The following is a 13737-nucleotide window of genomic DNA, read 5'->3' on the forward strand; positions in this document are numbered from 1 at the left end:
TATTTTCACCTATACATTCATATACAAATTAAAATCTGGAAGAAGGGTGATCCCTTGGAAGCATTTATCACAACAAAATTTTAAGAAAATTGCATGAAATCATATGAAAATATAAAGTTGATATAGTTAGTTAAATGTAAAATATAAAGTTGATATAACTATTTACCTGTTGTCTATCATTCTCAGCCATAAGGAGAGAGTTATCTCGGTCTCGAGACAGGGCGGAGATTTGTTCCTCCATATCTTCCTGTAGTTTGTTAAAGTTCTGTTGATGCTCCTCCTTCTCCATGGCATGTCTGTGTAAAATTGATTCTCTCTCATTCTCCAACTCGGCTCTCTGACGGTCCTAAAGTATGATAAAGAAATATATATTTGTATTCCACTGAGATATGCATATCAAGACTAGTAATTATAATTTTGTAAGGTTTTAGATGGATTATGCTGACAATATAAAGGTCGTAGGGAGAATCTCAGCTTAACTGACAGAGGAAGACCTCAAATGCCACTCTGTACATGACTTTAGGTATCTGAGAAGTACCATCTACCATCAACCTTCTTAAGTGAGCTGGACAGCTTCCGCTAAAGTAAGAATTCAAAGTCTCTGGTGTAATTCAAACCCGCAGCAGAGAAAGGCAAGCGATTTAAACTTCAGGACCTTAAAACTTATCCATAGAGGCCAAATCTTTTAAAGCACTCCTAAAATTCTAATTTTCTTCAGGAGTATCCTTTAAAATATGTCAAGTGTAGAGAAAAAATTTCCATAGATAACTGATAAGCCAAGTTTATATAGTAATAGCATTAAAGAAACAAAATGTGGTTGAATATATCACAAGGATTTGCATGAAAAATGTATCTGTTATGATGCCAATAAAATAATACATAATTTCATAAATTTAACATGCACACATAAAATGGAGACAATTTTGTTACCTTTTCTCTCATCAGTCTATCCACATCATCTTCATGAGCTTGTTTTTCTTGTGTCAGTGCCATCTGCATGTCTCTCTCTAGCTGGGCTAGACGTTTCTGTAACTCTTCCCTCGAATGATCGTACTTATCTAGGTCAGAGTCCTTCTCCTTAACAAGGCGGGCAATCTCACCTAAAAATACATTCCACATCATCTTTATTAACTACCATCTTTCTTGTTTCAACTAGAGCTATTGATGATAATTATTTTATAATTTCTTGCAAGAATAACTATTTACAAATTTGACATAAAATTTCTTAACACTTGCATAAAATTTTATTGTCCCGCTTTTAATGATTAACACTAAAGTTCTATAAATACTAAACTTCACCACACATTTTCAATCAGGTCCAATAGAATGTATATAGAACAGAACTGCCAAACAACTTTTCTATTTACCTCTTTTTAAGTATGAACACAAATAATTTTTCAGACTTTTATAACAATGTGTTGCCATAGAAACTTATCTTAAATTTACCTTGAAGATTTTCTTTCCTGACAAGAAGGTCCTGGTTTTCAACCTCAAGTTGTTGTTTCTTCACCTCAAGTTGAGCGAGGCCGTTAGCAGTCTCGTACAAGTTACCCTCGAGGCCTTCCTTGTCCATACGGAGAGCAGCAATAAGTTCACTCTGTTGACGGTTCTCACGCTCTGTGGCTGTCACCTGTAATAATAACATTGTACGTTAACATTGTACCAGGCAGAATAAGTAAAATAGTCAAACAGTAACCTTTGCCATTATGAATTTCTTAAACTATTCCCTTTAAACATTTCTGCAAAAGTACAACACGGATCCGAAATCTTGACTTTGTAATTTTATGTCATCAATTTCTTGACAACATTTATTCTAAGTTTTATAAGTCTTGAAAAAAATAGTTGTTCGTTTTAGGAGAAATACTATGAGTCAAGCCGGGCAACAATTTTTTTACTTTTTTACTTTGATTTTACTATGTGAAGTATATGACTGTACTTTTAGTTTAAATATACTGTACTTTTAGTTTAAATATATACAATGTGTACATAATACAACTATTTACCTGTACAATAAGTTCTCCCTTCTCCAGGTTAAGAGCTTCCTTCTCCTTGCTAACTCTCTGTAACTGGTTCTGTATACGATCTAATTCCTTACGAGCTATCACCAACTCCTCGGCAATATTCTGTTTCGATCTGGATACCTGAAACACCACAAAGGTAACTGTTTAACTAGTACCATTCAATAAATCTCAAAAACAACAACTTAATTTTCTTTATTTCCAAATTTGCATGAAAACAACAACTTTATTCTCTTTATTTCCAAATTTGCATAAAAATAATACTTTATTCTCTTTATTTCCAAATTTGCATAAAAATAATACTTAATTCTCTTTTTTTCCAAATTTGCATAAAAACAACATCTTTATTCTCTTTATTTCCAAGTTCATACAAAAACAACAACTTTACTCTTTATTCAAAATTTGCATAAAAACAACAACTTTATTCCCAAAATCTATTCTCTTTAAGTCTTTATATTCAAATTTGCACAAAACACTTTTTCTACAAGTATCTAAAATATAGTTTTACTAATTTTTCCCATATAAAGGTAAGGAAGTAAATTTTAATTCAAAGGGAGATCATTATATATGTAGTTAATAACGGATATAAACTCTTAAATTTTTCAAACACTTCGGTTTTTTCCATTATTTTCAGGAGTTTCATACTACTACAATCACGTTGGTTAATTAACAATTTACTACTAAAGTTGACACTGATGTACCAACATGCTGGTATAAGCTGGACAAACATGAACTTACAGAATTAAGTTGTTCAGTAATACCAACATGCTGGTATAAGCTGGACAAACATGTACTTACAGAATTAAGTTGTTCAGTAACGTCGGCCTTGCCACTGTTTAATATCTGGATCTCCTCCTCAAGCTGCTGCCGTGTCATCTCACTGAGCTCCAATGTCTGGTTCAATCCTTCAAACAACAACACAACAACAAACTTATTACATTTCTTTATAGAGCATTATCAGGGTTTTTATTATTTACACATTGGCTATTCATATCATTGGTTCAAATGCTGCTAAAATCTGCTGTATTTTCAGCCTGTAGATTAAAATATCCCCTTTAACCCTTTGCAAAATTGTTTTGGTTAGTACATCTGTTGCCTCAGATACAAATGAAAACCCTGCATTATCATTCAGGTATATGATTTCCTTGTTTTGCAACAAAAGATACTACAAGTTCAAAGAAAATCAACAATACTCATACACTAAAATATGCATAACCTACCAGTTAGGCCAAACTCAAAAAACCAGTCTCTAACTGGACTTCTACAATTGGTCCTACAATTGGTCAATTGTTACTCTGATCAGAAGCATCCAATAAGATTCCAGAGTTTCAGACTGGTTTTTTATAAGTTGGTATTATAACATTTGAACCAGTCTGACATTAAGTGATGTTATAGAAAACGTACCAGCTTTTTCTGTGTCAAGATCCATCTTTTCTTGTTCTACACGGACAAGTTCCTCTCGGATTCCTGAGCGCTCTTGTTCTAGAGCTTGTTTCTCTCCGTATACAGCTGCCTTCTCTGCCTCCATCTGTAATGTTTAAAATATAAAGTCATTTATTGTTGAAAACATTGAGCTTCAATTAAGTTACAGCATGTCCATTTCTCAGACAAACTTTTATCATGTGAGGTATGTGTTTAAGATACTTGTAAGACTTTAAACCACAATACCAGAAGGTGATAGGTTTAGCAACCTTGAGACAAACTAACTGATAAACCACTGCTAGATACAGGAAAATATATTAAATATGTCATTTTTCCAACAGAAAATGGAAACAGAACAAGAGGGCCATGATGGCCCTGAGGTCGCTCACCTGTATATAGGCCCCCCCCCCCCAACCCCCACAACGTTGCAGAGCCAATTTAACCCAAGGGCTTTTATTTGCACAAACTTGGTAGACACCCATAAGAAGATGTTTCATGCTAAACATTTAAGTTCTAGCTCATTGGGCTTTTTAAAAGAAGATTTTTTTTAGTTTTTTACTATACACATATAGTTTAAAAACAATGACACCCCTGGGGCCGGGCCAGTTTTGACCCCAGGGCTTTTATTTGAACAAACTTTGTAGACACTTACTAGAAGATGTTTCATGCTTAATATCTAAACTCTAGCTATTTGGGTTTTTTCAAAGAAGATTTAAAGTTTTTGCTGAACACATATAAAGAAAATCAATGACCCCCGGGGCGGGGCAAATTTTCACCCTGGGCTTGTATTTGAACAAACTTGGTAGACACCTATTAGAACATGTTTGATGCTCAATATCTTAGCCATAGCTCTTTGAGTTCTTTAAAAGAAGATTTTTTAAGTTTTTTACTATATGCATATAGGGAAAATCAATGACCCCCCGGGGCGGGGCCAATTTTCACCCCAGGGCTTTTATTTGAACAAACTTGGTAGACACCCATTAGAAGATGTTTCATGGTAAATATCTTAGCTCTAGCTCTTTGGGTTCTTTAAAAGAAGATTTTTCAAGTTTTTACTATATGCATATAGGGAAAATCAATGACCCCCCGGGGCGGGGCCAATTTTGACCCCAGGGCTTTTATTTGAACAAACTTGGTAGACACACACTAGAAGATGTTTCATGCCAAATATCTAAGCTCTAGCTGTTTGAGTCCTTTAAAAGAAGATTTTTAAGTTTTTACTATATGCATATAGGGAAAATCAATGACCCCCGGGGCGGGGCCAATTTTCACCCCAAGGCTTTTATTTGAACAAACTTGGTAGACACCCATTAGAACATGTTTCATGCTAAATATCTTAGCTCTAGCTCTTTGGGTTCTTTAAAAGAAGATTTTTCAAGTTTTTACTATATGCATATAGGGAAAATCAATGACCCCCGGGGCGGGGCCAATTTTGACCAAAGGCTTTTATTTGAACAAACTTGGTAGACACTCACTAAAAGATGTTTCATGCCAAATATCTAAGCTCTAGCTCTTTGAGTTCTTTAAAAGAAGGTTTTTTTAAATTTTTTACTATATGCATATAGGGAAAATCAATGACCCCCGGGCGGGGCCAATTTTGACCCCAGGGCTTTTATTTGACAAACTTGGTAGACACCAATTAGAACATGTTTCATGCTAAATATCTTAGCTCTAGCTCTTTGGGTTCTTTAAAAGAAGATTTTTTAAGTTTTTTACTATATGCATATAGGGAAAATCAATGACCCCGGGGCGGGGCCAATTTTGACCCCAGGGCTTTTATTTGAACAAACTTGGTAGACACTCACTAGATGATGTTTCATGCCAAATATCTAAGCTCTAGCTCTTATGGTTTTTTAAAAGAAGATATTTAAAGTTTTTTCTTTCGGTTGCCATGGCAACCAGAGTTTTGCATGGAATTAAATTCTTTGAACAATTTTTAAAGGTGACCACCAAAGGAACATTCCTGTGAAGTTTGGATGAAATTGGCTTAGTGGTTTATGAGGAGATGTCATTTAAAGTAAAAGTTTACGGACGGACGCCGGACGAAAAGCGATCACAAAAGCTCACCCTGTCACTTTGAGACAGGTGAGCTAAAAATGTAAGCTAGTAAAAATTTGGGTTTCATGGTGACCCTGAAAGTAATTTCAGACTGATTCTTCAAAAAAAAGTTACTTTTTATGTCAGAGTAAATTTGAGGTTAAACTTGACAGCTAAGTACAGTATGTCACTAGACTACTGAAAATGTATAAAGATGACAAAACACATAGAATTATTTCTAAACAAATCCTAGACATAAAAATTTTTCAATTAATATAAGTAATATATTTTTACCTGCATAATAATTCTGTTAAGTTCAATCTTGTCCTGTCCAAGACCCTCGTTCAATGCCTGCATCTTGACGAGGGCGTCCTTGAGGGCAGCCACCTCCGAGCGTGACTTGTGCAGCTCTCCCTCCAATTCTGTCTTCACCATCTCGGCCTTGGCGTGAGCTTCACCTAGAAATATTGGAAACATTTTGGTTACATGTTACATGTTCTAACAGTTGTAATCTTTTGTTTTACTTTTAACCTTTGATGGGTGATCAGGTTACAGTTCTCTCTCAGCTAATGTGGTAAAATTGCTATACCATTATCAATATTTTCAGTTTTCATTGTGCTAAGCTATTGAATATTTTATTTATAGACATAGGCTTGTTAAGAAAATAAATAAGTTCACAGATATATATACACACAAATACAGTATTTCATACACATAGTTTTGTGGAGAAAAATGCTTTAAAACTTTAAAAAAAATTGTTTGTTCCTTAACATTATACTAATTTTAAACAAAAGTTTTTCAAGGCAATTTTTTATTTTGTACAGAGCATGAAAATTGCTAACTGATAATTTGTGATAAATAAATGTCAGTAGGCAATTTATTACTCAAAACTGGTGGTACTTCTGCTATCCCTGCATAAAAAAACTTCCTCCAAAACTGGAGAGTATTCACTTACTGACTTCCTGTCTTTGTTGATCAAGAACCTCCTTATCAAGAAGTGCCCTGTTGAGAGCCTCCTTTGTGGCAACTAGTTCCTCCTTCAGACTGGAATTCTTGTGCTCCTGCTGCTCAATAATCCTCTGGCTGTAAAAAAAATACATACAGAAATAGTCAAAATGTTAAAATAAAATACCTATATTTCAACTGAAAATAAAATAAAGGATATTTAATGATTGTCGGTTCAATACTAAATTTATTGAACAAGTTGAAAAAAATATTATTATATTCAATGAGCTCAATAAATTTAGTAATAAAGCTACACATATATAATATTCTATTTATCACGTATCTAAAATATGAACTGTTAACAGGAAAAATAATTGCATTAACACACTCATAGTGTAACGCTAACATGAAATACCAAATATATGAACATATGGAAGAGTAGACTGGCCTGGTATGCAAAAGCAATCCATTTTCAGTTCCAGGAGGTTAAGAATAACATTTAAATTTGGCAATATTGTACTTCTACAGTCACACATTTTCTGTGGACTTTTACGATTTGCATTAATGCAAAGGTGAATAGTTTAACACTCTTACTTATTTATGGGTGAAAGACCTGTCTTGTATGTGAATAAATGAATGGCATTGATCTATAATTCTTTTGGCCTTATACTTATCAAATACTTTTGTTTGCTTTTTATTCACCATGTGCTATGTTTATCACCTTTCTAACTCACCATCGCTCATTTTCCTTGATCTGGCGATCTTTGTCCTTGGTGATATCATCTTTGTCATCTTCAAGGTTATCTCTCTGTCGCTGGAGTTCGGAGTTGGCCGCCTGCAGTTTCTCGTTCTCGTTGTTCAACTGCTCGATCTGCTCGTTCAGCTCGTTACGTACTCTCTCCAACTGTTGTTTCTCGGAGCTTGTCAAACCGAGGGCATTCTTGACACGATCTCTGTCACGGGTGGTGTCTTCTCTGTCACGTCTCCTGTATTTATAAAAGAAAAGATTTATTAACAATTATACAAATTATATTCATATAATATTGCATAATCAGCATATCAATCAATCTAAATTTATTTTGACATGTAAACTATATTAATTTTGATTTAATTTACAAACTATCAGGTAAACTTTTGATTACAGCATAGTATAAGACTTACAATATTGAATTAACATGTTTTGAAACGATGTTTTAATAATCTTTAAGCCTTTTGTCAGAATAGTCAAATCATATTAAGAAGTTTGGACAAAAGGAAATGAAGACTTACGAAATGTCAAGGTCTTCTTTCAGGTTAAGGATCTGAAGTTCGAGCCTTCTCTTCTCATTCTCCATATCATCCATCATCTTCTTTTGCGCTGCATTGTGGTCCTTCTGCGCAGCCAACTTGGCTCGGCACTCGGCAACCTGCAACTGTCTCTTATTGAGGGCAGCCTGGACTGCAGAGAAAGTTGCATCAGCAAAAGCTGGAGACCTTGTTCTATCCAGCGGTGACTTGGAGCGTGTGCGGAGAGTTGGAGACCTAGCACGTGCAACGGGTGACTTGGAGCGTGCTCGTGACAGAGTGGTTTCCCCTTCTACTGGCATGTCCTCATCAGCATCGTTAAGTACTGATTCAGCGATACTTCTGAGGGCATTGTGAAGGGATTCAGTCTCGTCGCGGATTGCTCTTGACATATCAGACTCCTTGAAATAAATTATTTTTCATTACATTTTCAAAAGTTAATAACACATCAAAACAATTCACAGCGGAAAATATACAAGTATCTCCACTCTGAATTCTTGAGATGAAGACAAATGGGTTGTAAATACAGACAGTAGAAAAGTTGTTCATAAACTTCATAAATATAACCCTTTATCATATTACATCAGACACCTATAAAACTAATATCAACTTTTTATTTTAGCTGCAAAATTTTCAATTAAAATGATACAATTGACACACAATAAAATGTTTGATAAATTATAGGCAAATAATCAAAAGTCTGGACACATAAAAAGTCAGTCATAACTTTCAATATTGCACTATATCCTTCAACATTTTTTATCATCGAAATTGGCTGCTTAACTTAGGATTAAATTTAGTCATAAGTATATACCTGCATATCAGCAAAGGTTCTCTCCCCTGCTTTAAGTTCGAGATGTTCAACAGCGCGTCGAAGGTTGCTGACGGTCTTGTCCTTCTCTTCCAGCTGAATCTTCAACTTCTCATTGGACATGGTCAGCTCATTCACCCTGAAAATAACAAAGGGAAGCAACTGTACTACTAGTATTCTAATAACAAGGGAGGCAACTTCAACAAACAAGTTGAGTTTTAAGTCACAGTGACACTATTATGGTAAGATGGTTACTTTACAGATTTACTTGTAAAGGGAAACCCTTAGGATTCAGGGACCAGAACTACGCCCTTTGTTAACCCTCCAAACATGAATGAATCCAGTCTCTGGGAGGAATTAAAGGGAGCAAGTGGTTCAAAATCTATGACCTTAATCATGTAGGCCCCCCAAATATTTACTGCTAATAAAATCAGTTAGTGATATAGATAATCTCATTTTCAAATGAATGTATGATTTATATCGTATTAATCAAATTCTGTTTTTCACTATTTTTCATGATAATTTCAAAACAGGGCAATCAAAACCCTACAAGTAATTGTTCAATAAAATATCATTCTAAAATTGTTCAACAAATGTTCTTAAACTTTTGTAATTCATTCTATCCAAGGGATTACTTTCAAAGTAAACAAATGTAGCCAAGTCATTATTTGCAATTGTTTTATAACTACACTATATTTCAAGAGTGTCAACAATTGTTTTGTTCAAACAGTCTTAATTCGGTCCGTCTTAAGCCATCCAATTCAGGCATATCAAACAATATCTCTGTCTATATCGAATGTGGACCTTTTCGTTGCCAATGTCATCATTAATAAAGAGATAATTGACAATAAACATGGTGCACCTCCTTGAAAAAAATCCCCATACCTCTTACCCATAATGTGTATCCCCATTTAAACATAAAAAAGATATCAAAACACTCGAATCTGAACCTATCGACAATCACATAATGTACATTAAGTTTCAGATGATTGCTTTAAAGATAAACATTGCATATCAACCAATGATTTATGTGTTGTATGTGGAAAAGTTTACATTTATCCAATAGGTATTTGTGTAGTATGCAGAAACACGTAACTTCAAGACACAGTCTGATTCAAATATTCATATAAAATCGCTCTAAAATCAATGAAAAAGACGACCATCATGCTGAGGAAGATCTCAATATATCGTTGCCTGTTAAAAATTTAGTAATGATGACATTTTAAGGTCATCTAATAAATTTCCATACTCGTACTCGGAAAAAGTCCTTGGTAGTTGCTTTGCTTATAACTAAACACAGGTCTAGCAAGCACCAGGGTATAACCAGCAATCTTCCTTTAGCTTGCTTGAAGCTTTATCAGAAGAAGGAATTTCCTATATCCATGGCTGTATAAAATATCCAGCAATATGTATGACTAAATCACATGACTGTACTTATTATAACTAACGGCCTTTTAGGAAACAGACCCAGGTCCAATCTAATTTTGTAATTTTTTATTGTCCTGACATTAGATAAATTCGGGGAGAAAAAATGTGACAACAGTCAATTACGACTTTTACAGTCAATCAGTAATAGCACATTTTCAGACACAATTTTGAGAGAAAATATGTTTTTTTGACATTGGAACAAGTTTGTATACAGAACCTGTCTGGAGAAGGAAAACAGAACACTGTACCTAGCATTGAGTTCTGCGCTGTGAGCATCGTAACGTGCCTGGAGCTCGGCAGCCTCGCGGCGGGCATCTCTCATCTGACTCTCTATGGACTGACGTTCACCTCGCTCGCGGTCCATTGCAACCTGAAACATCATGGTTATAACGTTCAACTACAACATATTTATATTGAGTAAAGAAATACCATATTTAAAGCATCATAGAATTACAAGATTATTTGATTTTTCTCAGCTTATCACACCACTAAATGCTTTTTTTATGTTGAGTTTCCAGTGGAGAAAACTATTTTTTGCATCTATGCTATTTTCACCTCTTAGGAGAATACCATTTTCATATCTACGGTATAATAATTTCACCAATATAATTATAATATCCAGTAAGAAAGTATTTATGAAACTTTTATACTGGAAAAGCCTTTTTCTATTTTTACTTAATAACTAATCAAATATTCACTTGAAATTTTATATATTTATATAATTAACACTATCATTATCATATTTTGCAAAAAATGAAGACTTACATGAATATAAGGAATATATCCTATAGCATTTGCAAATACTTAAAAGATCTTGAAAGTTCCGAAATATCGGTCTAGAAAGTGGCTTATATATTCCACAAGAATAGGTCTAATTTATTAAATATATTTAATAATCTGGGAACTTTATACACTACTGTTAAAAGCAAATAAAAATGTTGAAACAGTTAATCCTAAATTCTAACAACCTACTGAATAATGAGAGGATTTCGACCACACTCACTACAAAAGTCGGGATAAATTTTTACTTATGAAGATTAGTGGCTAATGCTTATTATACAATTGAAATTATTACAAGTTTCAACATTGTGTTATTCTAAAGTCTTATTTTAATGTTTAAACATATTTTAATCTTACAGTCATATTTCAAACTTGTGTTAGACAGACACATTTTCTGCTTAATTTTAGTGCTTATTAAATAATAAGATCAAAAGTCAGCTAATTATTTTCATCTTAGGGTAACTTAATTTCCACCAAATGGTATATCAATACGCCAAAGTCACATATCAACTGTGCCAGGAAGAACTTTACATTTTGCACCAATTATTATATTATAATTTGGGCAAAACTTTGCTGAATTTTTTCTTACATCTTCATTTTCATTCAATTTCTCCTTTTTTATACAATTGATATGTATATGTGTAGTTCTCAAGTTTGTTTTGGTTTAATTATTAAATCTATTATTGCAGTCATTAAAACATAAAGTGAAGTGATACAACAAAACAGAATTGAAAATGTAAAAATATTGAAAATCTATTTTATTCATTTTGACTTTTGCTAAAGTATTTAAGCAAAGCATTGAAAAACAGCTTGCGTCACATTACGAGGAAAATATGAAACAACTAGAGATGCAAATAAAAACCCATTTTATCAGCTTTACCACTATGATTAATGGCACATTTGATATGTATGTATGTTGTATATATTTGGCTCTCATGCTCAATTCTTGATTGGCCAATTAGCGTAATTGCAATGTGCCCTCATGTTATTGTAATTTTTTCTTTACAAATTGGAATTTTATGTTTCAAGATTGAAAATTTTCTGCTAAATGTGATATCTCAATTTAAAATAGTATTGAAAATGTCCAGTCTTATGCAATTTTTCATTTTTTATATTTTTCTTAAAAGTTTTCAATATTGAATTGATTGCAGACTTTAAAACATAAGACTCCAAATGTTTCAGTAAAGATGGCATCATGGAAATTAGTTAAATCAGTAAGCCACAGAGACCCAAATGAGCTTTTCTACTACATTATCTATAGGTTGCCGACAGTTTGTTAACACTGGTAAACATTTGTAATAGTTTTTTTAAGCAAGAAATACACAAATTAATATATGACACTATATCAAGCAGGCAATAATAACTACAGAATCTAGTTTATGTTGTTATTTTACTGACCATTTTTTAAACAATAATCATACAAATATATCGCGTAACTACCACATTATTCATGCTACACTGAAATAAACATTTCACCAGATGATTATTTAGAATGCTTCATTTAATCTTAATGACCATTTCCAGATTACAAACTGGTTTACATTTTTTTCAGACATGCAAAGTTTTAAACCAGTCTAAATTTTTTTAAATTATACTAAAGATAAAAAACCACCAAAAAGAGATTAATTTTGTGAAAACTGTTTTCAATACTTAATTTATTTGAAAATTTATCACCAGATTAATTATTTGTTTATTGATTACATTCTCATTATATACATTTATTGTGCAATTCCTGCATCAGAACTTTTGAATTGTCCTCAAAAGAACTTTCATTCACCCTAATCTACTGGTACGTAAAACTACCACAATCCTACTTATTATTGAAAAGGGAAAACCCTTATCAGAGTAAATCAACAATTTCAGTATTCATTATTTGTACAGTCTTACACTGTATTATAACAATCCAATCCTTAACACAAAGGAATCTAAGAAAAACTTTAATCTTAAAATACATGATCGCTATCGATTTCTTTGTAAAATTGAAGTTTGATAAAATATGTTTTAATACATCAATGAGTCATGCTAATTTCATTTTTTAAAACCCCAAAGTTTCAGTAGAGGTCTACAAGCCTGTCCAACTCATTTTAAATGCATACAAATCTTATTATTCAAAAATTAATTCCAAATGTAAAATAAATTATCCTTTTTTAATAACTTTCTTTTATCTTAAAATACCTTTATTCTACATAACTCTCATGAAGTACTTTACAATAAACACTTAACTCTGGACAGAAACCAGATTTTTGATTATTCCAAACCCACTCCCCTCCCTGTTCCCCTGAAGAAAAAGAAAATCATTCTTACTTCTAATCTCTAAATATATTGCTGACAGAAACAGATTCAATTTTTTTTTCACAGAACTCTAAACTTTTTACATCAATATTTTGAGAATTTAAATGAGTTACAGCCCTTTCATAATTTCCTACTTTTTATATCCTAAACTGAATGAGTGAGTCACCGGTTTAAAAGTCTACACAAAGACTCAACATTAAATCTAGTTTTACGGTTTGACCTTCAAGGTCAGCTAGAGGTCTGAACCTTACCTGAGACTGCGTCTCCGAGTTGCGGTTGTTGGCGTTCAGATTGAGACAAGCTGTATGCATGCTACGTGCCGCCTTAGTCACGTCCTGTCGCACGTGAGACAGATCCCTCTCTGTAGCTGTCTTCAGCTCACTGAAGTTGCGACGAAAAGCGACAACCGCACGCCACAGAGAGAGAAGACGGCCATGCTCCGCACTAAAGTAATCGTTGAAGCTCTACAAAAAACAAAAATTCATTAAATCCATGTAATGTATATTAATCTTTCATTAAATCGTTTCCGCAAATTTAATTTATTTCATCTTCATTCTATATCTTTTACATTCTTTACTATTTCACTATTTTAAAACTTGAACATAGGTTTAACTTTAAGGCATCTTTTATTTTCTTTACTAACACAATAAATCTATTCAAAATTAACTTTGACATATGTGTTTTATATGGTCTAAGCAGATTTCTACTTTGGAGAATCAA

General features: G+C 33.2%; 1 protein-coding gene across 17 annotated transcripts in view; it reads right to left on the minus strand.

The window, feature by feature from the left end:
* LOC132749724 (rootletin-like) overlaps window positions 1-13737 on the minus strand; it is a 77038-nt gene that overhangs the window by 29131 nt on the left and 34170 nt on the right. For all 17 annotated transcript variants that reach the window (XM_060739620.1, XM_060739617.1, XM_060739610.1 and 14 more), the window contains 13 exons: window positions 13269-13481; window positions 10194-10315; window positions 8521-8656; window positions 7692-8107; window positions 7157-7408; window positions 6433-6560; window positions 5772-5935; window positions 3423-3546; window positions 2817-2923; window positions 2004-2141; window positions 1447-1630; window positions 931-1100; window positions 167-346 (listed from right to left, as the gene is read on the minus strand). In XM_060739620.1, coding sequence (XP_060595603.1) covers window positions 167-346; window positions 931-1100; window positions 1447-1630; window positions 2004-2141; window positions 2817-2923; window positions 3423-3546; window positions 5772-5935; window positions 6433-6560; window positions 7157-7408; window positions 7692-8107; window positions 8521-8656; window positions 10194-10315; window positions 13269-13481 — 2334 coding nt within the window. The remainder of the gene's footprint in view (window positions 1-166; window positions 347-930; window positions 1101-1446; window positions 1631-2003; window positions 2142-2816; window positions 2924-3422; window positions 3547-5771; window positions 5936-6432; window positions 6561-7156; window positions 7409-7691; window positions 8108-8520; window positions 8657-10193; window positions 10316-13268; window positions 13482-13737) is intronic.

This window comes from Ruditapes philippinarum, unplaced genomic scaffold (assembly GCF_026571515.1).
Source record: "Ruditapes philippinarum isolate M1 unplaced genomic scaffold, ASM2657151v2 ctg73_1_1_1_1, whole genome shotgun sequence".
Lineage (NCBI taxonomy): Eukaryota > Metazoa > Mollusca > Bivalvia > Venerida > Veneridae > Ruditapes > Ruditapes philippinarum.